We start from the raw sequence: 25,389 nt of genomic DNA, 5'->3' as shown, positions 1-25,389 counted from the left end.
TTGGTCGGCGCGGTAATGAAGGAACGGATGGATTTTGATACCCACGACCGAATTTGAGGACTTTAGAAGAGTTCTCCTTCTTGGATTTGTCGATTTCTGAGAGAATGAACCCGATTTTCTTCGTTATGTGATGTGCGGTGCTTCCAACGTCTACGTCATCCCCTGTCTTGGCACTATTGCTTAGGGTAAACTTCGAGGGTTGGCGACGACGATGAGTACCGATTTCCAGATTCGGACTTGAAATCCATCTTGGTGCTTCTTGGTGACGAGTGTGGATTGATTTGATTGTTTCGGTGTGGTTTTGAGGAGGGGCGATGAGTTTTTACGACTTTTCAACCCGTCTGAAAGCAGGCAATATCGAACTAAATTTTCCCGCGCCTGCATACGTGAGATCGGTGGAACAACGACGTAGAGGCCTACACAGGAGTAGCGAAAGGGCAAGAAATACTGGGAAGCGAAACATGTGTGTTGAAATTGGTGGCCTCTTTATTCTATACTGCTATACAGGAGTTCTTTCCTTGCTTTTCCGGGACGAGAGTATGCTACATACAGACGTGCGAACCCACTATCAGGGTCGTTCCTATCTCTAATGCTGAGAATGCAGGAAGGAGCAAGCAAGCGCCATCTATCTTACTCGACCAACAAGCTTTGTAATCTCGCTTCGGCAGAAATGACCTATTCAAAATAGTTAGCATCGCAATCATGATACTCAACTGAAAGACACTCACATCAACAGCTTGTCTGACTTCCAAAACCCTTCGACATTCCGCCACCCAGTCTCTAGAAAGAACACCTGCCCAACCTCTCAGGCCATTCATTTCACGAGCCGCGGCATCTAAATCACCTTCTTCGAGTAGGGCTTCTGTCCTCGCCAGAGTGGCTTCTACATCATCTCCCTCAGGCAGTCCCCGATCGCTCTTCTTTTGGAACATCAATCTGCTGAGGACAGCGCTCGCTGCATGAGAGGCGACGCCAGCGTCCTCTGGTAGCAGAGAGGCTTTTCGCACTTCGGATGCTACGCGTCGGAAGCGGTCGATTAAGGCTGCCGCGGATGGCACACCGCGTTGGTATGCGGCGGGATTTATGGAGGCGATGGCTGCATTTACAACGTCGTTGTCCTTGCTGACTTCCTTGAGGGCCACGAGCTCGCTGATGAACGGCGTCGGCACGTCGGACTCCTGCAACTTCGCTCTCACTGCCTCGAGTGCGACTTGAAGATGCTGTGTTTGTAAAGTGGCATCCACAACCTCGTTCCACTGTGTAGTGAGCTTCTCGAGCTCGTTGACAGATGTGGACAGCTCGTCAAGCTTGCTGAGACGGCCATTGCGCTCTTCTTCAATCTTGCCCTTGACATCGTCCATGAACCTCTTCTGGAGAGCAATCTCTTGCTCGATCAAAGAGTTCCTGTTCTTCTGCTCAAAGACCTTCCTAGCAGCATCCAGCTCGGCGGAAAGTTTCTGCTGGTAGCTGTTGCTAAGCTTCTCACGTTCCTGCTCGTATTCTTCCCGCCATCGTGTTTCCTGTTCTCGCATCTCGTCCTCAAGACGGCGCACAAGTTCCTTTGCAGCTTGGTCGAACTCGAGATGTGCATTCTTCACCTGGGTGTTGGCGTCGTGTGCAGCTTTGTCACGGACAATTTTGATCTCTGCAATGACCTTGTTCAAGTTATTCTTGGCCTCAGCCACTGTACTTTCGTACTTGGCCGATTCGGGAGATGCATTGATGGATGTTATTATGCCGTTCACAAGCTTGATCAGCTCTTGCACAGCAGGCTCTTGCGCTTCTGGAGCATTGATGTGGTCCACGGTGGAGATGTCCTTCCTGGGCGTAGCTGGCTTCGAATCCGATGCTGAGCTAGCCTTCTCGTCCTTCTTGGGCAGAAGCTTGTGAGAGACGTCCGGAGCTTCCGGCTTTGTGGGTTCCTGCTTTTGCTCGGCAGGTTTGGGGTTGGGCTTGTTGTCGTCGGTAGCAGTCGAATGCCTTCCCTTCTGACCTAGATCCTCCCCATTGTTGTCCTTTGTAGCAACACGCGGGACCACGCCAGAGTGACTCGCGACGGTGACCTTATTCTCGCCGCGTGTCTGCGGCCAGTTCCTGCCACTATCTGTGCTGCGACCTGGGAATCTCTTCCGGAATTCGCGCTCCTCAAAGTAGGAGACAGCATCCTCAGCAAAAGGCACGTATTCAGTGAAGAAGTCGTGGAAGTTGTCGTTAACCAGGGAGTAGTAGACACCGCCTGCATATCCCAGCGCCGAGAGAATGACCAGACTCAGCAAGAAGCGCGTGAAGCGAGCCTTCTTCTTGGGCGGAGGTGGAGGAGGGCTCACAGGAGGCGGATTGGCAGTGTTGGTGGGTGGAGCAGGAGGCGTCGCGTTGACTTGGGCGGGGGTCGGCGGAGTCTTGGGAGGAGTATGGATGGGGGACGGAATGGGATTGCTTGTGGGCGTGGCCAGAACGGGTGCTTGAGGGACGCCGGCCGTCGTTTCGCTTTGGCTGCCAGGAAGCACTGTTTTGTCAGGTGATCGTGCATCTACGTATGTCCTCTGCAAGCAGCGTCAGTCAGTGTCTGCTCATGCGTGCCATTGAAGCTCTTTCGCGCCCTCCAGCGCATCTCAACGCACAGAAACAGGCGCTTGGTATGATAGCCGTAGCCGGCTGCCATTCTGCCATTGGCGCACGACAGTGGAGCGAGCGCCTTGCTCCAGGCATTTTCCGCCTCGAGCAACGGCGGTGCGCAGCATTGTGGCTGCTGGATGCAGTGCTGAAGAGCCGTGGGTGTTCTCAATTGTGCTTCAAAGATTCCGAGCCTGGCCCTGGCGCTGGCGCTGGCATAGTTCGGGGTGGCCTGAGCTCAATTTAAGGTTGCAAAAATCGGCGTCATGCCAGCCTCAGCCTCAGCCTCAGCCTCAGCCTCAAGCAACACCTACACCTACACCTACACCTACATATGATCATACTGTACCATATATGGACTTTATAAAATCAATCGGAAGAGTCCCCCACAAGATCAATCACCTCCGCCTTCCGCTTCACACCTGCCTGTACACGCGGGCTCGCCGTCTCTGCCAACGCGCCGCTACTTCCCGCCGCTACCTTCATCACCTCTGGCACATTGCTCTCATCACTGATCAGCATCCTCATCTCTACAATCCTCTCATACCGCCTGCCAAGCATGTCCTTTAATGTCGCCGCATCGAATTGTTTCAACACTTCCCCGGCTTCCTGGCATCTCGCAAACCACGCATCGAATGCTTGCTTGCCCTTGCTCCTCTTTCTAACCACGAGTGTATCGCTCCTACGATCAGTTTCGTGTGTTCCGTCGAAGCCGCTTCGATCCAAGACATCATGAAGGTGATGTCTGCGATCTGAACTCACGCGAAGTCGACACTCTTGCTGCGTGGTGCTGATCAAACACAGATTCAGCTTCCAGCAGTCCTGGCACGAGCAGTTTACACGGCTTCTCGCCAAGTTCTCGTATGCCGGAGGCTGGTCCTTGACGAAGCGCTCCACGTATGCCTCAAGCGTGTTTCTGTATAGACTGCGAAACATGGGACCATAGTCAGTCTTGGAATGCGCGTTTGCGAGCAACTGCGACGCCTCCAGAAACGGCACCAGGATTTTGCGTAGCACATCTGTCTTGCATGCTCGCACTTGTAGCTCCAGTGCCGCAAAGAGAGATTCCGCCTCAACTTTGACGTCTTTCGTGACCAAGAAGTCTAGGACTTCATTGAGCTCATCTCCCGTCTTGCTCTGAGTGGACACAGTGGCACTGCCAGCTTCAGGGACCGTCTTGTGTCGTTTGGAAGGCCGCTCCTCAGATACTTCCAAAAAGAAGCCTTCAATCATCGGTCCGATGCATCTTCTTACACCTGCTAAGACGTCGTTGACTTCAAATGCATCCTCTCCGTCCATGATCAGCGCTGCAAGGAACGCGAGCACGAAATGTGTGCGGTTGCTGTGCAACGAGACGACCTCATTGATGCTACGCCTGGTCAGCCTTGCGACACCCGAGACTAAGACTACTCACCAATTTTCCAGAAACCCTCTTCGTTTCAAAGATACCGCAATGTGTATCAATGCTCTGCCGTCCTGCTCGGATGGATTAGACACGTTGGACACGGCTTTGGTGAGGATGCCGGATGCCCATTCAGCAGCAGGCCCGGCACGATTGTTGATGTCACCGCCGAAGAGTGCCTTTAATGCCTCGAAGGTAGAATTGACGCCACGTATCTTTGCGAACGCTTCTGTCAATCTGTACATTTTCAGTCCGGCATGATGAATATTGACTGTCTGGGGACTTACGCATTCTGCACTTTGTCGAACTTCGTGTTTATCATTGGACTAAGCCTCTTGAGAGCTTCATTGTTAATCGGACCAGAGGTGCTAGCGACCGCGTCCGCGAGAGCGTGATATTCCTTGAGCTGGCCCAGAAGACCAAACACGTGCGACAAAATTCGCGGTGAAAACGCAGGTTGGAGAGGTCGACCGGCAAAATCCGTGCGTCCAAGAATGCTCTGGTTCTCTTTCACGACAAACTTGCACAGTTGAACGAGGTCGGATCGTGCTCTGAGGTTAACGTCTTGTGTGCTCGTACGCGTTTGTTTGAGTCTCTGGATGAGCCAGCTCAGCACTGGTGTAATGTCCTTCTTGTGAAACGCGTTGTTTTTCTTGTGCGAGAATGCTCCCGTTAGCCACTCAATAAAATTATCTCTAGGCACCAGGACAACAACCTAGCCGTGTTAGCATCGCTACGCACTACCTAAAGAGACAGACTCACTGTATCGCGATACCAATGTGTCGATTGTGCTCCTTCATTGCCAGTAAATCCGGTGTAATCCTCGTCATCAGGATCGCGCGAGTATGCCTGAAAGGCTTCCTCGAACAACAAGCAATCTTCCTCGATAGTCATGTCAGTGATCAACTGTGTACCATCGGGAGCGATAACTCGCTTCAGCTTCGTCTCCGTCTCGTGAATATCTTCGATGGCATGGAATTCGCCATCAGATCCATCATCGTCTTCATCTTCGTCATCGTCATCGTCATCGTACCAATCGTTGTATCTGCCACGCCGCGAGCCATACCTATCGTACGGATCATACTCGTAGGCCGCTTCACCATGCTTCATGTGTTCCATAGATGCCAGAAAGATCTCGTACTTGTACCTCTCGGCAAAATATGAGAGAGCCTGAACTCGGGCTACATCCGCACCTTTCAGGCTATTGATGTTGAGATGGGCATCCGTGTACTTGTGATCCAGAATGTATACCGCCGGGGATGAGTCAACCCATCGCCAGTTCTTCAGGGCACTCTTCAATTCTGGATACTGCTCGCCGATTTGGGAGGCGGAAAAATTAGACGCCATTGCGGATGTCTTGTAGATGTTGTAGGTCAGCACGAGTCTGTAGCCCGATGCTACTTCTTTGACTTCGTGAGTGACATCTGAGTACCAGCAAGCGTAAGAAGGCTGGGTCGCGGATGTTGCAAAGCGCTTCATGGCACCTTTGTGCGAGAGGACGATGTCGCCGCCCTCATGAGCTGATGGAAGGCAGATTACAAGGGTTGCAAACATGCCAGGAACCTTCTCCGTGTCCGTATGAGGCTTGAACATGGCTCCTGGCTCATAGAGGAGCATCTTGTAGGGAGAAATCCCAACTTGTGCAAGATTGGTAACGCCTAGCTCAGAGACAGCGTTTGTCACGGCATGATTGACAGTGCCATTGAAATAGGGATTGTTGACCATGAACTCGTTAGTGTTCAGCTCCCAAGTCTTGCGTACATTGTCATCCACAATCGTCTCGGAGCCTTTGCCGAAAGGTGCCTTGTGGCTAGCCGCAATGAGTCGTTGAGCATCCTGCTCTTGAAGTGGCAGAGTAATTGGAGGTCCGCCTTGTGCAACAGTAATGACGGGATCCCAGAATTGTTCAATGGGTCCAAATGAAGCAAAGGTCCCGAAATTCTGTACTGCGTCCAAAGCCTGCTGCAAGCTCGCTCTGACATCGGACTCGGATAGACCGTAGTCAACGTCCGATTCCTGGTTGGCCTCCTCTTGCGGCACAAAATGCTGAGCTGGGTCTGTAACCACTGCGGCTTGATTGATCTGTTTCTGCGCAGGTCGAGCAACTTGTACTCCATTTTGCCAAACACCAGATGTGGTGACTCCATATCTGGTGTCGGTATGCGTGTCTGCAGCTCGACTGGGCTGCTGTTGTTCAATGCCAGCTGGCCGCGGCCACTGCACATTGGCAGACGCGCTTATTGTTTGAGGCGGGATTTCGCCTGCCAGCGTGTTTCTGCTCTCACCATTGCCAGCCTTGATACCTTTCGTTTCGCAGCCTGGACTTCCATGCCCGACTTCACCGCTGTCCTCATTGCTACTACGCTCGTCATCTTCAGCTGCACTCTCCTCGGCTTCGTCTTCGTCTTCGTCTTCGTCTGAATTCTCATCCTCATCCTCTTCATCATCATCCTGATTCTCGTCCGCCTCGTCTTGTTCTCCATTCATAGCCCTCGCCCAAGCCCATCGATCACCAGCGAAAAGATCCGACTGCGAGATATCGCTCATGCTGCTGGATGATCTGCGACTCGCGACGCACGCACGACCAAAACGGAAGGTGGCTTGCTTGAAATGTCAATGGCACGAAGGACTCGACTCACCTTTGTGATCAATCTCATTTACACTTTACCGGGTGGAGGACGCGTTTGACTAGCGCGTTCAAACGCGTGATCACGCATGGTCTGCATGGCATGGCATTACCAAGAGAGCGAGAGCGAGAAAGCCCCAGCGATACAGTAGGCTTTCATCCTTCGTGGGTATCTACAACTAACCCTTGCAACAACAAGGCACCCTGCAATATAATGATTAAATAAAGGTATACAAGCGAGGCAATCTAATCCAATTGAGCGTCTATTTAATAACTATATGCCCTACTATTATATTACGTAAAGATGCTAAAATCTCTATAGTAAGGACTAGACAAGCCGTTTAGCTTAACAAACCGAGACAACAACCCTTAATATTTAGTATCTAGTGTGCTATCTATTGCGCTATACAACCCTTACTATTCGACGATAGAACGAGCCCGTAATCGCCTTAATTTCCGCCTTAGTTATAGTATCCTAATAGTCCTATATTATCTCTCGATGCCTCTCGTCGCTTAAGAGGTATCTATACCGGGTATTAAGCCGATACTTTATAAGAGCTTAGACATTCTCGATTAGATTAAGATTAGGCGAGTTTAGCGGCTATATATCTAAACAATAGTCGATATTGCTAGTAGTAAGAGCGTTGCGAGTGCGCTATACTTTATAGATTAAGGCACTATTAAGGATAAGTAGTAGACGCTAGGTTAGTTGCTAGATAATAGCGAGTAGATAAATAGGTAGGTTAAAGTCGTCGCTTTCTAAGAGGTCTTCTTCTACCCTCTCTATAGCGATCTTTATAGCGACTTCTTCGTAAAAGCGGACAATCTCTAGCATTATATACTTAGTAAAGGTGCGAGAACTAATCTTACCCTAAGTACGATTAAAGAAGATTATCCGGCTCTTCTACTTGCTAGTAATAAGTCCGAAGCAATACTATATCTTAATCCGCCGGAAGCGAGGTCTAAGGCAGTCTAGATCGTATACCTTACTAACAAGACGCGTAATAAACGTACGAGTTGATCTACCCCTTCCGAAGGCAATACTATTAAAGAAGACTATTATTCTGCTAGCATCTAGCTATGCTAGCGACTATATACTAAACTAAGGCCTTAGATTAAGCATATCTACGTCTAGTAATAGCACCTTTCTTGCAACGCGTCTATAGTATCTAAGCTCGTTTAAACGGCGCCTAACCGTAGAAACTAAACACCTAAGACCTAGTTCCTCCCTAATCTTAGTATAGCTAGCTCTACAGCCTTCTACTAAGCCTATAACGAAGTCGACAATGCGATTAGTAATAGGTATACTAAACTAACGCAGGCCCTATATAAAGCGTTAAAGGGTTAGTGTTTCCGGCTCGTTTATAACGCGCTAAACCGTCAAATACAGCTTATTAAGGAAGGCTAATATTCTCGATAGATGCTAACCGAGGAAACGACGAAGGAACTTAATAGCGTAGCGTATAAAGGTAGGTATAATATAATAGTATTAATAGCCGTATTCGAGAGCCTCGCGAGTGTTCTATAGCAGTCGTTTATCTAGTAGTATCGAGGGCTCTTTAGTTAATAGTTGCTAAACCTATAGTAGGCGTCTTCTACCGACGATTTAAGTAGATTAAGAAGATTAAGCTAGAGTCTAGTAAGGAGGCACTTCCTTAATAGGCTCTATTATAGCGTAGTAGTTAATAACTTAATAGTCTATCTATAGTAGCTTCTATACGCCTTTTATAACCTCTACGTACCCTTAGTCGCGTCTATAATTACTATAGTAAGGACGCGGAAGTCGCGTTTCCTCCTCTATTTCGTAGTTCTCGTACCTAGCGGCTAACTAGCTAACTTAATTACCTCTACTAGGTCTCTAACCTCTTCTTTATACTATTCTTCTACCTATTTTATAAGGAACTAAGGTCTCGATAGAGGCCTATATCCCGTGTAGTATAATGCCCTCGGTAGGCAGGGCTCTATAGAAGAGGCACGCAGAAGCGTAGTTTTAAACTAGCTAAGACGCCTGTCTCTCTACGGATTAGGCTATATACGAGCTAGCGGTAATCTACAACCTTGTTAACCGAGACAGACACCTTGTAGACCCACTAGGCTTTCACTAGTATAGTGGCTATTCGGTCCATTCAGTGGCTACATACCCCCTGCAATACCCATCAGATCTGGAAGCCTACTGTAGCAGAGACAGTCCATGGTCGTAGATCCGTGCGAAGATGCAAGGCGGCGTAGGCAGTACGGTTTGAACCTGCCTTGAAGAAGCTGGGAAGCGCTTAGTGATGTTGGAGACGGTGGACACGGACACGCGGCACGTGTGAGACCCGCGTTTCCGAGGCAGACAAAGATTCACTGCAACGATGACACAAAATATCTTCCACATATCGAATTGGTTCCACCCATCCCATCCCGAAGAGCTATCTATCTCGCACAGTAGCCTCAATTCCGACTTTCCAAAATCCATCCCAGCAGCAGCAGCAGCAGCAGCAGCAGCAGCAGCAGCAGACCGTGTCGGCATACATAATCCGCATTTCTGCCTTGCTCGCTCAACAACTCCTCTTGATTTGGCCAAACGCCTTGCGTCTTTGTAAGAGTACCGCCATGCCTCGCTCCTCGTAAGATGCATGATAAACACAAGGAGAAAAGGCCCAGCAGAACAGCCCAGTAATGTCAAGAGAGTACGCTACAAAAGGTCGCAGTGTTGGTTCGCATCGTGGTCTCTCTTCATCGAAGTAAGCAGATAGTCCAGCTTCTGCTGTATCGAACCATTCTTACAGTTTTACAGCCGAAGCTCGTTCAAAATCTTTTGCGCCATGTTCTTGTACTGCCAGGTCCCTCCATCGACTTTCTTGAACTGAATGCCGTGCAAGCTGAGCAGCGGTACTTTGACGATGAAGATCTCGAACCGTAGCGTCATCTGTCCTCCCATGTCAGATTGGACATGTGTGCTCGTTTCGCCAGCTGCCCTCTCGATCTGTCGAGGATTGCTTGTCGGCGGATCTTCTTCAGATTCCTCACCGGAGCCATTGAAGGAAGGCTTGTGCTTTGGCGTCTTTGGATCGTCAGGATTTGTTCGAAACCCGCCGAAGCTAATCTTCCGTCTGTGCTGCAGGTCTGGCGGTGCTAAAGGCTGAGCACCCGAAGGTATTGTCTCCTCAGGACCAGGTTTTGTCATAATGCTTGGCGAATGCTTGCAGCTGAAGCCACCCTTAATCTCCCGATACTCCACGCCAGACTCTTTCAGAACACGAATGATATCGTTTCGAATGACATTGAGTGGTTTACTGCTGGTCGTGCTGACGCTGAAAAGTCCTTTGAGGTAGACAGGCTTCATACCAGAAGGGCTTCCGGAGCCACTGTCTTTCGTCTCTTGCTCGCCAAGCATCTCTTGGTCCGTCTCTTCCGGTACGCCTTCTGTCCGCGCTTGCTCGCGGCGTGCACGTCGAAGTTGCATGCTCTCCTTGCGAGCGTGTCCCATAGATCGTGCTCGATTGGCGAAAGTATTGGCCGGCTTCGATGGTCCTTCCACATCCGACATTGTTTCCTTAATGCTGCTTCCTTGGTCAAATGATACCCGTGGCGCTCGATCAGTACTGCCTGCGGATGTAAGTGGCGGCCGCATTGATGAACCTTCAGAAACGCCTCTCCTTGTCAAGCGTCTCCGTACGTCGCTTGAATTGACACTGATAGAACGTCCAAGTCCATGAGAACGCTTCCTGGGAACATTTGTAGCATCTGTGACTGGCGGTGATAGGAGCTCACTTTGCTGGGTCTGTTTGCTCGCGGCTGTCTCAGGTCTCGTGTCTTTGGTCTCTTCCCTTGTTCGACTTGAGTCTCGGGTTCGCCGCATACTAAAACTCTTCCTCGGACTCTCTGCGTTGTATCTATCAAGCGATGAGGGAGGGTGACTTGGTTTCTCGCTCTTATCCCGCTTGCTGAATCGTCTCAGTAAGCCGCCAGCCACGCTTTCTTTGCGGCCATGCGCAGGTTTCTGTTCAGGTTCGACGATCACCGGGTTGCCGGACTGGGTAGTGTTCGTGACTTTGAGATTCTGCATGTCATTTGTAACTTCATCCTCGCCGTGCGTGCGTGCTCGTGGCCGTGATCGACCGCCTGTGGGTTTCTCGCCTGCCATCTCGTAGGCATTCGTATTGGTATAAGCAGCCTCTGGAGCTGCTAAGCCGGGGATCTCAAGTGGTTTCTCGCCGGGTGATGTCGGCAGCGCAAGCGCACCAGGATTCTTCTCCCTTGCTTCACGCTCCTGTTTCTCCATCGCCAGGTAATAGACCGAGATCAGAGGATGGAAGGCGTTGATCGGGTCGGTGCCCAATTGGATCGCTTCAGTCGAGGGTGTGTTCAGAGTGTCTCTACTAGTAGTGCTACTCCTGCGCTTGTAAAAGCCAAACACGCCTCGTTTCTGATCGGTGTCTTGAGGTGGCATTTGGCTCCGCCTTTCCTGAAGACGAATGGCTCGCTGATAGTCGTCAGACTCGATGACCTTAGTGAGTTGAGTGGAGATATATTCGGCATCGCCAAAGTCGAATCCAGTCATCTTTTCGACCACTGCTTGATCCAGTGGCAGTGTAATTGGCTTTCGCAATGGCAAGTAGTTGTCTGGCGGGCCATTGTAACCTTTTGTCATCCAGGGATGCGTCATGATCTCCTGTAGCGTTGCACGCTCGCTAGGATTAGTAGTCAGCATGCGTGCAATGAGCCCTCGGCATTCTATTGCAAGTCAGTGAAGGTATGTTTCTCTCGTCTCAGGAGACGTCTTACCAGGACTCAGCCACGGAGGATATTCCACCACGCCCTTCTTGATCTTGGCATGCAGTTGTGGCATGCTCTGATCGTCAAAAGGCACCTTGCCGCAAACCAAAACATATAACACAATTCCAAAACTCCAAACATCGACTTCTGGACCCGTGTATTGCTTCGCCTGAAGCAATTCGGGAGCGGCAAAATATAAGCTGCCGCAAAATGTCTTCAGTGTGTTCCGTGGGCTGAAGAGGTTGGAAAGACCGAAATCAATGATCTTAATGTCTCCAGTCTTACTGATAAGGATGTTCTCGATCTTCAGGTCTCGGTGAACGATGCTGTTCCGGTGGCAGTAGTCCAGCGCGCTTGCAATTTGGCGGCCAAACTTTCGAGCTTGTTTCTCCTTCAGCCTTCCATGGCTAATTATATAATCCAGCATCTGGCCTCCATTGACATATTCGAATAGCATATACCAGTGGTAGTTGGTCCGTACGACATCACGCATGCCGCAAATATAAGGATGATCGACCAGGGTAACAATGGCCGCTTCTCTCGCCGTCCGAACCTCCTTGCTGTGATCTGCCCTTTCTCGTTCTTGTTGTGTGCGGTGCTCACTGTCGGTGCTCAGCCTGGGCACGATCTTCACAGCAACCTGCTCGCCAGTCTCCTTGTTCCTGGCGAGTTTCACCTTGCCCATGCTCCCTGCACCCACTGTCTTGCCCAATTCCCAATGGCCAGTCTGCGCATCTATGGTAGTCCGCCTCCTGAGGTTTGTGGTATTTGGCCGACCCTCTCCCGCAGTGCCGCTAGGAGCAGGAGTGGGCTGGTCATTGTAGCGCGACTGAGTGCGCGCATGGTTCTGTGAAGCTCGCATTGAGTCCCCGCGCGGCGGATGCGCGCCGTTGCCATTCACGGGAGGGTCGCGCGAGTCGCTTCTCCGCTGCGAAGTGCTGTTGCTGCTGGGGCGCGCAACATTGGACTGCTCAAAGTCATGGCGGGCGACCTTTTCGAGGTTGCCCGAGGGCTGACGGGTGTGGGACGCGGAAGTCGGTGGCGCCTGCGATGTGGACATTGAACGGCGGGGAGAAGAAGGGGCAGCCGGGCGTTGGGATGTGGACTGGGAGCGGTGCACGCGGTCTCGTTCGGGAGTGTTCGCAGTCGGGGTGGTGTAAGATGCAGGCTGACGCCTGGTGCTCGGCGTGCGCTGAACAGCCGCGCTCATTATGCCGCACGTAGTATGCACGGAAGTTCTGTGCTGCTTCTAAAACCGGTAAATCGAATGTCGAGCGTGCTGAAACGTGCAGGGAGACCGTTGATGTCGTGCGCGCCCATACATGAAGCGTGGAAGCGTGGAGGCTCGCGACTGGCGACTGGGCCGCTGCGAGATGAGTGTCGATGGGCGCAGCGACAACGACAGCTCGACTGCCGGCGAACGAGACACGATTGGCCTGCCTGCCTTGCCTTGCCTTGCCTTGCCTTGCCTTGTCTCGCCTTGCCTTGCCTGACCACACAGTGCTTGGCTGAGCCGCGACCGCGACCGCGACAGGCTCAATCTGCTCAGCGACCAGCGGTGCATCAGCAGCAGCGTGGGCGATGTGGGCGTGCGCGTGTCTCAGGAGAGGAGAGTATCATAACGGTAGTGGACTAGTAGTGTACGCTATACCGTATTGCATTGTAATGCGCTGGTCCCCTTTAACACGAATGCTCCGATATCCGGGGCTGCGCTAGCTACTTCACCCCTCGCCCCGGGCTCGGGGATTCCGGCTATACGTAAAATCGCTTTTTCTTAGTAGGCTATACGTAAAACTCGATACTATAGTATATTATAGAGTATATAGAGTATATAGACTAGGAAATTAAGTAGGGGTAGGGTTAGGACTAAAAAGCTATAGATTTCCGTTATATTAGCGACTAAATTACGATCGTAGATAGTTAAGATAGACCTATAATCGGCCTTATAAGCCGATTAGGCTATTCCTTCTAACGTTTCTTTACTCGCTTAATAGTACTCGTAGACTAGTATTTACGCTTATATTCCTTACCTTTATAAATAGCCGCGTTAACTAATATATTATATATCTCTTCTACTACTTTTATAAATAACGAGGAAAATAGAATAGGTTAAATAGGTTAAATAGATTAAATAGGTTAAATAGGTTAAATAATAGTAATATACCCTATAGGGCTAGTTTTAGATAAGAGTGTCGGAAGTCCTTACGAGCTTATATAGCAATATAAGACGCCTTAATCGTACGAGGGCTAGTAGTAGTATCTAGGAGCTATTATAGTAATTTAGGGGTCGCTATTCGCTAAGATAGTAACGATAGTATACCCTAAGTAATTAGGTTCTTAAGTTTCTCGAGATAGTAGCAACTATTAGTATAAGACTAGCGTTCTAGATTAATAATAGTAGGCTCTATAGAACGTTATTACTTAACCGACGCGATATACTCCTACTAAGCGGTATCCGCTATTACTAGCAACTCCTTATATTAGGCCCCTTTCTATACTAATTTACCTTCGATTGCTTACTAGTTCTAGTTACGGTTAGTAGCTCTATACTAATCTTAAATATACTTATAAGGGACCTCTCTATTAATTAGGAATATACTTGTCTTTTAAAATACTAACTTAATATTATAAGAGGTAAATATCTTAGCCTAAATAGCTAAGAGCGCCTCTATAAACTTAGGTATTCTAAACTCGCTAATACTATAGTATATAGCCTATAATACCGCTTGCCTATGCCTTAACTTATACGCCTAGAATAGGATTATATCTAAAGGCTATATAAAGTGTAAACTATATAGTTATAGGCCCTATAATTAAATCTTATATCGCTTTATAAAGGCTATAAACTCCTTAAAGTAATAGGAGCCGTAATTGTTATATAATAATACCCTCTACGCGTTTAGATCTTTAAGTCTTATCTTTCCGATTCTTTCGCTTAAACTAGCGGATATAATATATTATAGTATTGTCGGCTATATATCTAGACTCGTTAATAGTAATTAAGAAGTTATCCTTGCCTAAGAACGAGAGTATAGTTAGTAGATATCGTTATCTCGGAAGCGGACTCGGACTCGGAAGTAGTAGTAGTAGTAGTAGTAGTAGTAGTAGTAGTAGTAGTAGTAGTAGTAGTAGTAGTAGTAGTAGTAGTAGTAGTAGTAGTAGTAGTAGTAGTAGTAGTAGTAGTAGTAGTAGTAGTAGTAGTAGTAGTAGTAGTAGTAGTAGTAGTAGTAGACTTACCTTCCTTTTCTTAGACTATATAAGAAGGGTTATATTAGCAGGTAGATAGGGTAGTAGTAGGTACAAGTAGTATTTAATAAGGATCTAGGAGGAGAGGGAGGAAGGTAGGAGAGTTAGCCTATTACTAAGCGCCAAGCCCTGCCTAAGGCATTAAGACCCTAGCTACACTCGAGCCTAGTTATATACTAATTACGTGTAACCTCTTTAGTCCTAATATACGCTTCCCTTCTAAAGGCCGCGCCCTCGTAGCTGGTCTATATTCTAATCTTAACCTCTATTACTACTAACTTAGCAAATCTAATAAGCTACTTAGCCGCGCTAAATTAAATACTTAACTACCTAATTATATAACTATATTAAACCTCACCTTCTAATATAATATCTAACTCTAACTACGCTATTCTTATATATAATAAAGTAATATATAACTACGAGAATTAAGGACTATCGACTAATTATAATACGAGCGCGCCTTCCCTACTATAATAGGTAGGCGTACGAGGTATTATAGCACTGCCTCCGTTCTAAGTAATGTCGTATAACTCGTATCGAGTTTTTTGCGTCTACTCTTAAAAGACCTAGAAATGTCCGCTCCGAGGGATTGTTCTTATTATTACGAGGACTATTATTTACTATCGTAGTTTTACTAGCCCTAATTAGTTAGGTTTAGTAGCCTTTAAATGTCAATCTTATCTTATTTTTTTAAAAACACAGTTCGTCTAGTTTCTATAAGTAAAGGCTATTATAAGTGCAATAGTTAAGGTTCGCCTCGCTTAAAGGGTCGGAAAGATTAAAGAGTAACCTATTATCCGCAAAATCGACCCTAGCTAGCTTAGCTCTATAGTTTTGCCCTTAGTTAGTCTATTAGTCGCTTAATCTTTTAAGTAGCTTAAAGTTTTAATTAAACCCTTAGCAGGTTTAATCTTTTAACTTAGTTAGTATAGTACTTTAGGCTCGTAGTATAGGTAAGGTTATACCTACGGCGTAGTAATAATAGTAGGTAATGTTAATAATAGCGGCGCTAGCCGTCTTAGCGCTAACTTTATCTTCTTCTAATTCCCTTCTTCGACTAGTAATACACTTAGTAATATCGTTACTAATATAGCCGTATCGGCTATTAGTATACTACTAGCTCGTAGTACGACACTATTACCTTTATTACCGTTATTCGCATACGCGCGCGCGTATCCCCGCCGACCGCCTAGGCCTTAGGGCCTCGATAGAATAAAGGAATAAGAGGGGGACCTAAATACTAGAAGAAGGGCCTTATAGGGCGCGTTAGTAAAGAGGTAGAATCCTTAAAAGAGCAGGCGATTAGTTAACGCGCTATAGCGCGCTTATTAACGCTTAGTGCGCGTTTACAATAGTAGTATAGTTTTATTATCCTAGGTTGCCGGTCTTCTAATTAGTTAGCTACTAGTACCCCGGGGGTAGCATTGCCCCCTAGCGATATTATAGGCTCTTAGCCTTCTTCTTATTCTTTACGCTAGTCTAATACTCGTCTAGCAACTTAGTTATATCTTTAAAAGAGCCTTTATCTTCCTACGAGTCCTATTTAGGTAAATAGCCTTGCTACCTTAATAGGTATTCCTTCTTGCCCTATCTAGTTTAGTGCTTTAGGATACGTTCTATAGACTATAGCTCTTTACTATCGGCTAAGACTTCTTCTAACTTAGCAGGCGCTTTATTACCTTCGCGCTAATAGTATAGTTTAAGAAGAGATATATAGAAGGTATCGTAGATAGTATAATAAGGGGGAAGCTATAATTAATAGGCCTATGCGGAAGAGCCCTTAACTTCTCGAACGCGGAATAGGCTAATGTATCTTAGTGCGAGCTTAGGCCTTGTTTTGCTATTAGGGGATAGGTGTTTACGGATACGGAGGTTCTTCGTACTAAGTATAACTATATCGCCTTACTTATAGGTTATTAGCGTATAGTGTTTATTATAATAGGCCTTCTAATAGGCCTAGGCCTTTGCTAGTTTATTAGCTATCTTAGCGTGAATTTCTCGCATCTTTTAAACCCTCTTAATAGCCGCTAGTGTCTTAGGGGTTGATACTTAATACGCTTCCCTTTCCTTACGCTCGGCCTCGAGCGAGGTAAATAGACCTTATAGTAAGGCAGCATTTTAGCCTATTATAGCTATATATAGTAAGACCTTAGTTAATAAGTGTACACTATTATTATATACGAATTCTATAGGTTATAGGAGGTTAACCTAATCCTCGGGGTTCTTATTAATATAACTACGCAGGTACTATTATAGGGTAGCATTCTGCCTCTCGGTCTAGCTATCTGTCTATAGATAGAAGGCCGTAGATAGCCGATACTTAAGTCTTAGCTATAGGCATATCTTACTCTAATAGTAAGATATAAATATCGAGCCTCGGTCGGAAACTATCCCCTTAGGGGTTCCCTAATAGGTATAGAAGATATTAGTCTATAGCGCCTCTGCTATATTAATAGTAGTCTAATCCTTACGCGCCGAGATATATCGAGCGCCTTTAGTAAATCGATCTACTATAATAAGGATAGTATTATATACGTCCTTACTGCCCCTATACTTAGTAGGCGGAAGGCCTATAATAAAGTCTATTATAAGCTCTACAAATAGCTTCTTTAGAACAGGAAGCGAAGACAGCTCGCCGAATAGCAAGTGCTTCGGTGCTTTAACTCGCTAGTATACTATATAGGTCTGTATATACTCCTTTATATACCGCTTACTATTTAGCTAGTAGTATATACGCGATAGTAACTTATACGACCTCTCTATACTATAGTAACTAGCGAGCTTACTATTATAGTGCCTCTTTAAAAGCTCTTATCTAATCGATTGTTTAGCGGAGACATAGTATCTGCCCTTAAACCTTAAGTAACCCTTGTCGTCGATCGACTAACTATTACTCTTACTAGATCGAGTCGCCCGTCTACTTATAAGCCTATTAATATACTCGATAGCAAAGGCGCCCCTCTACTAAGTATATAATAGCTTATCTATAAACGATTAACTATCCCTATTCGTAAAGTTAGTTAATAGCACCCTTGCTATTAAACGAGGTACGTATTATATATATCTAATAGTACTAGTAGCCGGAACTACTATAACCTCTTCTATAGTGCTATCGCTATATAGGCTATTACTATAGATAGCAATGTCTTTAATCGAGTTATTATAGCTCGAGCGATCTACGTCCTTTCTTTTAACGTATACTAGAAGAACGACAACTCCGCTATAGTATTTGTTACCGCTACGGGGTCCGGAAGTCCGCTTATCCTACGCTTACTTATTAATAATACGGGCTATAGCAATCTTATACTATAGGGTTAGAAACAATAAATTAATAGATTGCTAAGTCTCGCTATCGTAATTAGGTCGCCTCGATAGGCTATCGGTAGGGTTACTTACGCCTAGCTAGTATAATATATTAAAATCGAACCTAGCGAGGTAGACGGCCTATCTAGCCTATCGACCTATAACCCTAGTAACCTTAGTAATACTACGGAGGTTGTTATAGTCTATATAGACCTATATCGTATATTAAGCCCTATCGAGGTAGTGCCTCTAATACTTAAAGGCCTTAACAATAGCTAGTAATTCTTGTTCGTAGGTCTCGTAGCGACGTTCTATATTAATTATCTTCCTTAAGAAGAAGGTAATCGGGTGCTAATAATAGTCTTTATCCGATTGTTAGGATATAATAGCTAATATAGCGAACTGTAAAGCGTTAGTCTTAATACGGATTAGTTTGCTTACTACGAAGTAGTATAATAAGGGGACTTTAGTAAATCGCTTCTTTAACCTATTAAAAGCGGCTTACGCTTTATTAGTCTAATTGAATTCTCTAGATAGGTTAGCCTTAGTTTTAGTAAGCTTAGTTAGTAGCATTATATGCCTCAAATAGCCCTTAATAAACCGACGGTAGAAGTTAGCGAAGCCGAGGAATAACTAAAGTTCCTTAATACTAGTAGGTATTAGCTACTTAGTAATAGTCTTAATCTGATTAGGATTAGTATTAACACTATTAGTTAATACGATAAAGCTAAGGAAGGCTACCTCCTTAGTAGCGAAGGTGTATTTAGAAGGCTTGTAATACAAGCTATAGGCCTATAGGCGGTCGAGTACCTTATATACGGCGGCCTAATATTCCGCACTATTAGGTAAGTATATATAGACTAGGATATCGTCTAGGTAAACCACATAGAGATAATCTAATAGGCCGGATAGGGCTCGATTAATATAGGACTAAAATGTTATAGGGGCATTAGCTAGCCCGAATAGTATAACTAAGTACTTAAAATAGCTATAGCGAGTACGGAAGGCCGTCTTCTATTTATCGCCCTTACGAATATAGATACGATAATAGGCGTTTTTAATGTCTAATATAGTATAGAAATAGGCGCTAGATAGGCAATCGAGGGTCTTATTAATAAGCGGAAGTAGACAGCGGTCCTTAATAGTAATAGTATTAAGCCCCCGATAATCGATATATAGGCGTAGGCTACTATCCTTCTTTAGTACGAATAGGATAGGTATACTAGTAGGGCTCTTACTATACTAAATTCGACTATTAGCTAGGTTCTTATCTAGGTACTTACATAGTATAGTAAGCTCTCGTTTACTAAGGTTATAGAGGGGCTAGACCCCGCAGTAGTCTAGGTTAGGTTAGTTTGGTTTGCCAAGCCGAAATTCTAGTTTAGTTTAGTTTGGTTTGCTAAGTAACTAGTGTACAGACTAGTTTGCCGGCTACGTGCCGGCTACGGACAAAAACCTATCCTAAAACACGTCTAAATGGCCCGAAACATAGATGCAATCGTATAGCGTGTACAATATAGGGCCCCTATCGCGTCCGGGACTAAATCCGAGGTCGTCGTATATTGGGACCGAATATAATACTATATATACGGTATAGGCCTATATAGCGCGGGCCTTCCGTAACGGACTCGGTAAGATATAGAAGTCCGCGCCGTAGTGTACGTAACTATAGAAAACGTAATCTCGTCCTCGGCGCGCGTCGCTATTACTAGGTCGACGGTATAAGGGGAGTAGTAGTAGTAGTAGTACGATTTCCGCTCGTATACTAAGTATCGATAGCAAGAGGGCAGCGTATAGTATTTAATAGCGAATTTGGTAGGATTTATACTGCTTTAACGACCCCGCAATCTCTACTAATAGATACTAGGTATATTACTAAAAATAAAGCTAAAGTTTGTTAGCAAAATAGCGATATAGCAAAATTTAAGGTATAGTTAGCGATTATTGCTATTTTACTACTATTTTAATAGCGTTAATATATATTAGAGGGCGGTAGTGTATAAGGCATACCGCTATAGACTATTATCGCGCTCGGAGGCGCGTATTACTACCTATTTGTCGCCGGTAGTATCGGTAGAGATATGTAAGGACTATAAGTTACTACCGCGGTAGTATCTGTACCGCTTACTACCGCGCTAGTAGTAGTAAGCGACGCGGAACACGCGTTAGTACCAACTAGAACCGCCGGCCGCGGCTTAGGACTAAAAACACGCGTATTTGTCGCTTATAGTATTCCTAATAGTACCTATAATAGTTCTACCTCTTTCTCGGACCTCTTACGCTTCCGGCTCTTGCTCTATATCGCGTCTACCGGCGGTAGATTAAGAGGGTAATAATATTGCGATATTATATTGTTAGGTAATAGCGCTTATAATAGCACTAGCTTCGTAGAAGATAGCGCAACCTCGCGGTTAGGTCGTTATTTATTAAAAGCGCGTATAAACAACTCGGTAAACTAGCGCCTTATATTATTGCCTACTTCGTAGAAGATACGGACGGCGTCTCGTATTATAGTAGCGCGCTTAATGTCGTCGTCGTTAAGGCCTTCTTTGTCGCACTTGCGCTCTAATTTAAAGATTATCTCGTAATAGTCGTTTATTGTTTTACGGATCTCGAGACGATAGCTATCGTTAACAATAGCCGCCGTCGCCGTCGCCGTCGCGGTTATATCGGCTTATAAAGTAAGGTTGTCGGCCTTTATTAGAGTCTCGTAGATCTCGAGTCTACGCCCTTTAAATATGCTAATCTAGTAATGCTAGTAACGCTCTTTAATAAGGGTACGGTAGAGCTAAATATAATAAAACTAAAGGTAGGAGCAAAGGACGCGCTATTGCCTAAAGAAGCGATAGTCGTAGGTTAGTAGACTAGACGCGTCGCACTCGGTAAGGGCGATAGGATCGTAGAATACCGTAGAATCGTTAGCGCGATTAATCTTAGCGCTAACCTTACGCTATATAGGCTACGGTAGGCATAGAAGGTATTCTCTAAGCTCGTCGTCGTCTCTGTAAGTAAGAGAATATATATTAACGGTCTAGCGGCGCTCGATAAGGAAAGAGTAGAGGTCTTTATTAGCGACTTCTTAGAATACGTATATTATAACGCTAACTAGTAAATAGTCCGCCGCTATAGGCGACTTCTCGTCTAATTTAAGGCACGCGTAGAAGCTCTTATTTATATTAGTATCCTTGTTTTGCTCGACAATCGGTAGTATATTAAATATACGAAAGTAGTTTGCCTATAACGCTATATCCTTGCCTATTTCTACCTCTAAATATAGCTTGTTCTTCTCGTAGTCGGCGTTTCGAGGAAGGCTCGAAATAGCGGCTTATAGTAACTCTTTCGCGCCTTCGAGCGACTAACGATAGATAACCGCGGCTTTAATATAGCGACGCGTCTCGGCGTAGATTTTACTACTAAAGTAACGGTTAATAGTGCGCTAGACGTAGACGTAGCAAAGGAGGTGTTTAGTAGTAGGAAACGCTATTCGAATAGCTCGTCGCTTAGTAGCCGAGTCGTCTGTTAGTATATAGATTAGAGACTACCTATACTAGTACCTTATTATACGAAGGAAGGCAGCGACAATATCGCTATTATTAGTAGGAGATAGCATATAAGCTACCGCGCGTATTATGCTATATTTGTCCTTAATATAGATAGTATAAAGATACTAACTTAGGGAATTAGTCTTATATATAGCATCTATAAAAGCGATAACTTAGTACTATCGGAGCAGTTCTAGGCCGGTTTTAGACGCAAACACGATGCTATACGTAATCTCGCTATCGATCTGTCTTTTAACTAATGCTATCTCGCATTTGTAACTAACTATCGCGTTAAATTAGTAATTGTTATAATAGAAAACTAAAATCAAAACAAAAGAATCTAAACTTTAGTGTTCGGCCTACTAAAACGCGCTAGAAGCCGGACCGAGCTGTTGCCGGAGCTTCTAAATTATCTTATTAGCTCGAAGCTAAGGCTCTACGGCGCTACCGCTTTAAGCGAAGAACTTCAAAGTCCTAAGATTCTAGCTTTTAGTAAAGAATTCGTAGGTAACCGAGTCTAATATCTTCCTCTATCGATTGCTATCGATTTAATAAGTTAGACGCGATTACGTATCGATCTATTAGTTAATCGGAGTCCGGATACGCAGGCGCGACGGTCCGCCGAGTAGAATTCCAACCTTACTCTATAGTCGAGACAATAATATAAATTTGACTTATACTGTTTACACTACTATAATACGTCTCTTTACTAAGTTTGCTATGCGAGTAACGCGCCGCCGAGTTTGCTAGACTTATACGTAGTAAGGAAGTTCCTTCTAGAATTAAGTATATTGTATTTCCGCAAGAATAAGCTACCGGCGTCCTTAAAGCGCTAGTACGCGATCGGGTCGTATTATGCCTTTAAATAACGGTATACCTACGAAGGGCGGTATCTATAGTAGATCTTATATCTAGCTATACTTAAGAGCGCGCCGTACCGTCGGAAATTATTAAAGTTATCTAGTTAGTAATCTTAGTAGTGTTCTTTGCGACTAACGCGTTAAATGCGATACGATACTACCTCTTCCTCGCCTGTCTTCTTATTCTAACTATAGACACTAACAACCTTTATTGTTATAGGACAACTACGCGCCGGCTCTATCTTCTTTTTATTCTTATTAAAGTGCCGACTCTTCGACTTATTAGCCTTCTAATCCTGCTTCTTGCGGAAGCGACAAGTATAGCGCGTCGTCTCGGTACCGTCGCGTTTAAAATACTACGCCTTATCGACGACCTAGATATTATCGACGTATAGTTTAAGCGTATACTAATCTTTTGCTAATAGAACGAACGAGTCTAACGCGTCGCGTAGGATATATGTAAGAAGGGTATATTAGCAGGTAGATAGGGTAGTAATAGGTATAGGTAGTATTCGATAAAGATCTAGGAGGAGAGGGAGGAAGGTAGGAGAGTTAGCCTAACGCTAAGCGCCAAGCCCTACCTAAGGCATTAAGACCCTAGCTTTACTCGGCCTAGTTATATACTAATTACGTATAGCCTCTTTGGCCCTAATATACGCTTCCCTTCTAAAGGCCGCGCCCTCGTAGCCGGTCTTTGTCCTAGTCTTAACCTCTATTGCTACTAACTTAGCAGGTCTAATAAGCCGCTTAGTCCGCGCTAAATTAAACACTTAACTACCTAATTATATAACTATGTCAAACCTTACCTCTAACACAATACAATGTCTAACTCTAACTGCGCTATCCTTATATATAATAAAGTAAAGGGGTATAAGACTACAAGAATTAAGGACTATCGACTAATTATAATACGAGCGCACCTTCCCTACTATAATAGGTAGGTATACGGGGTATTACAGCACTGCCTCCGCTCTAAGTAATATCGTACCGAGTTCTTTGCGTCTACTCTTAAAAGACCTAGTAATGTCCGCTCTCGAGAGTTTGTCCGCTTCTAAGGGTTATTATTTACTATCGTAGTTTCACTAGCCTAAATTAGTTAGGTTTAGCAGCCTTTAAGTGTTAACTAATTATATCTTTTCAAAAAACTCAGTCCTTCTAGTTTCTATAGGTAAAGGCTATTATAAGTGTAATAGTTAAGGTTCGCCTCGCTTAAAGAGTATAAGAAAATAGGTATATAGCAACGTATAGAACACCCTCTACTAATCTCAGTAGTAGATAGTAGAACTAAACCGTGCCTTTCTTAGAACAGGGCAGAGCGACTACTATTAACTAGGCCTAGTACAGATAGCATATCTGCCGTGCCGGCTACCGAGTATATCCGTACGAGTAATCGAGCATTACGCGCATGCGCTAAGCAAGCTTATCGCTAGCGCGGCTGTATCGTACTGCACGTGATAATATTACATGATTGTTATATAGGCTTGCTAAGGCAGGATAGGAGACTTTACTTACTTAGGTTCTTACAATTATCTCCTTCCCCCGGTATAGCTATCCTAGCTGTAGGGCAATATAGTAAATTATACTATTTCTTACACTCTACGCTGCACTTACGCGTCTTATACGTACCTATCGCTAGGCTATAGTTGCTAGGTACGTTATAATTTGCCTCGTAGTTGCTTGTTTGTTTATAGATTTAAAGCGCGGCTACTTCTAGCACTAACTAGAGGTTACCTAAATTTCTAAGAACGCGGTAGCTACGCGAGAACGTAAGCTGTCCGAAAGCGAGGCGAGTATTTAAAGCATTCGAAGCCCGCTTAAAAACTTCTTCTTTTTCTAAGCGCTCCGAACACCCCCCGCCTACGCCCCCCCTACTCCGCCCTCGCGCCCCCCTAGTATTACTTAAAGATTTTTCTTTTTTAAACATCTATCTAAAAAAATATTACTAGTATATCTACCCCTTTGCGTACCTCTAGTAAGCGCGCCGTAGGCGTACTGCCCTCGATACCTACTACGCCGGCCTAGCGCCCCCTAAAAGTCCTAGAGGGCTATACCCGTTGCTTTAGGCATATAACGGCTAACGGTACGCTTTCTCGCTACTTGCTACGCGTATACGCTTCGCAACTAACTCGCTTTAGATAACCTATCTAAGCTCTACGTAGGCGGCAATATAGACCCTACTACTAAGCGCAACTACGATCGCTACCGCAGTAGCTACTATACCTATACGCCTATTACAGTACGCGCGCTAGTGTCGCTACTAGCCCGTATCCGCGCCGCGCGCGCTACGCGCGACCTTTACGATCTAGACGGCTACGACTCCCCCGAGGAGTTTAACGAGGCCCTAGAGGCATTCTAGGCCAATCTAGACGCCGTCGTCGCTCGTAGGTTTCTTATACGCTCCGCTTGCGCTTCGTATACTAACCTCGATATTAGTTATCCTATCTACGCTCGATGCCTTTTATATTAATAAGAATAAGGTAACCCTAGGCGGCAAAGCCCTAGCCCGTAAGGGGGCCGCTAGCGGGTCCCTTGCGGATATTAACTTGCTCGGTGCCCTCGAGAATATCGGCACTAACTTAGCCGGCTTAGTAGAGATCGGTCGTTAGGTATAGTTTTTCCTATAGCCTCGTCTTACTTACGCTTCGTATGCTAACCGTACTAGAACCTCGCCTAGCGCGTCGGCGCTAACGCCGTCGCTGCTATCGATGCCGCTATAGGCATCGAGTAGGAGGAGTCTAAGGAGGATTCTAAGGATAAGTAGAGTAGGCGGCCCGCCGTCGGCGCGCCTACGCGGCGCCTTCTTTATATATACTAGGCTAATAGGCCTTTTTTAGTAGCGAAACGAGTACGTGTCTACTATTTTTTCTTAAGTCTTATTTTCTTTTGTTTTAATTACTGCCTGCGCTTACGCTTCGCTTAAGCTTCGAACTCGTCTAACGCTACAGAATCTTTAATATAAACAGCTAGCTCCTAAGTGTTGTATTCTTTAGGCTAACCTCGCTACTTAATAAGGTAGTACGCCTTCCGCTTTTT

General features: G+C 45.6%; 3 protein-coding genes across 3 annotated transcripts; all 3 read right to left on the bottom strand.

The window, feature by feature from the left end:
* Positions 1 to 630: 630 nt before the first annotated feature.
* On the bottom strand, positions 631 to 2,741 carry MYCFIDRAFT_76748 (uncharacterized protein; the record flags this gene model as incomplete). Its single annotated transcript, XM_007922294.1, has 3 exons — positions 631 to 675; positions 729 to 2,543; positions 2,622 to 2,741. The coding sequence occupies 3 exons, from the start codon at positions 2,739 to 2,741 to the stop codon at positions 631 to 633; spliced, it is 1,980 nt and encodes a 659-aa protein (XP_007920485.1).
* Positions 2,742 to 2,881: 140 nt separating this feature from the next.
* MYCFIDRAFT_213654 (uncharacterized protein) lies at positions 2,882 to 6,562 on the bottom strand (the record flags this gene model as incomplete). The annotated part of the gene is made up of 4 exons (XM_007923859.1): positions 2,882 to 3,955; positions 4,028 to 4,252; positions 4,303 to 4,610; positions 4,778 to 6,562. 4 exons carry the CDS (start codon positions 6,560 to 6,562, stop codon positions 2,983 to 2,985), a joined length of 3,291 nt encoding a protein of 1,096 aa, XP_007922050.1. The 3' UTR covers positions 2,882 to 2,982.
* A 1,715-nt stretch (positions 6,563 to 8,277) lies between these two features.
* On the bottom strand, positions 8,278 to 12,615 carry MYCFIDRAFT_213653 (uncharacterized protein; the record flags this gene model as incomplete). The annotated part of the gene is made up of 5 exons (XM_007923858.1): positions 8,278 to 8,306; positions 8,384 to 8,395; positions 8,783 to 8,814; positions 9,419 to 11,360; positions 11,412 to 12,615. 5 exons carry the CDS (start codon positions 12,610 to 12,612, stop codon positions 8,278 to 8,280), a joined length of 3,216 nt encoding a protein of 1,071 aa, XP_007922049.1.
* Between the last annotated feature and the right edge of the window lie 12,774 nt (positions 12,616 to 25,389).

This window comes from Pseudocercospora fijiensis (assembly GCF_000340215.1).
Source record: "Pseudocercospora fijiensis CIRAD86 unplaced genomic scaffold MYCFIscaffold_1, whole genome shotgun sequence".
Lineage (NCBI taxonomy): Eukaryota > Fungi > Ascomycota > Dothideomycetes > Mycosphaerellales > Mycosphaerellaceae > Pseudocercospora > Pseudocercospora fijiensis.
The sequence above is the reverse complement of the archived record's forward strand: the minus strand, read 5'-3'. Positions and strand labels throughout refer to the sequence as shown.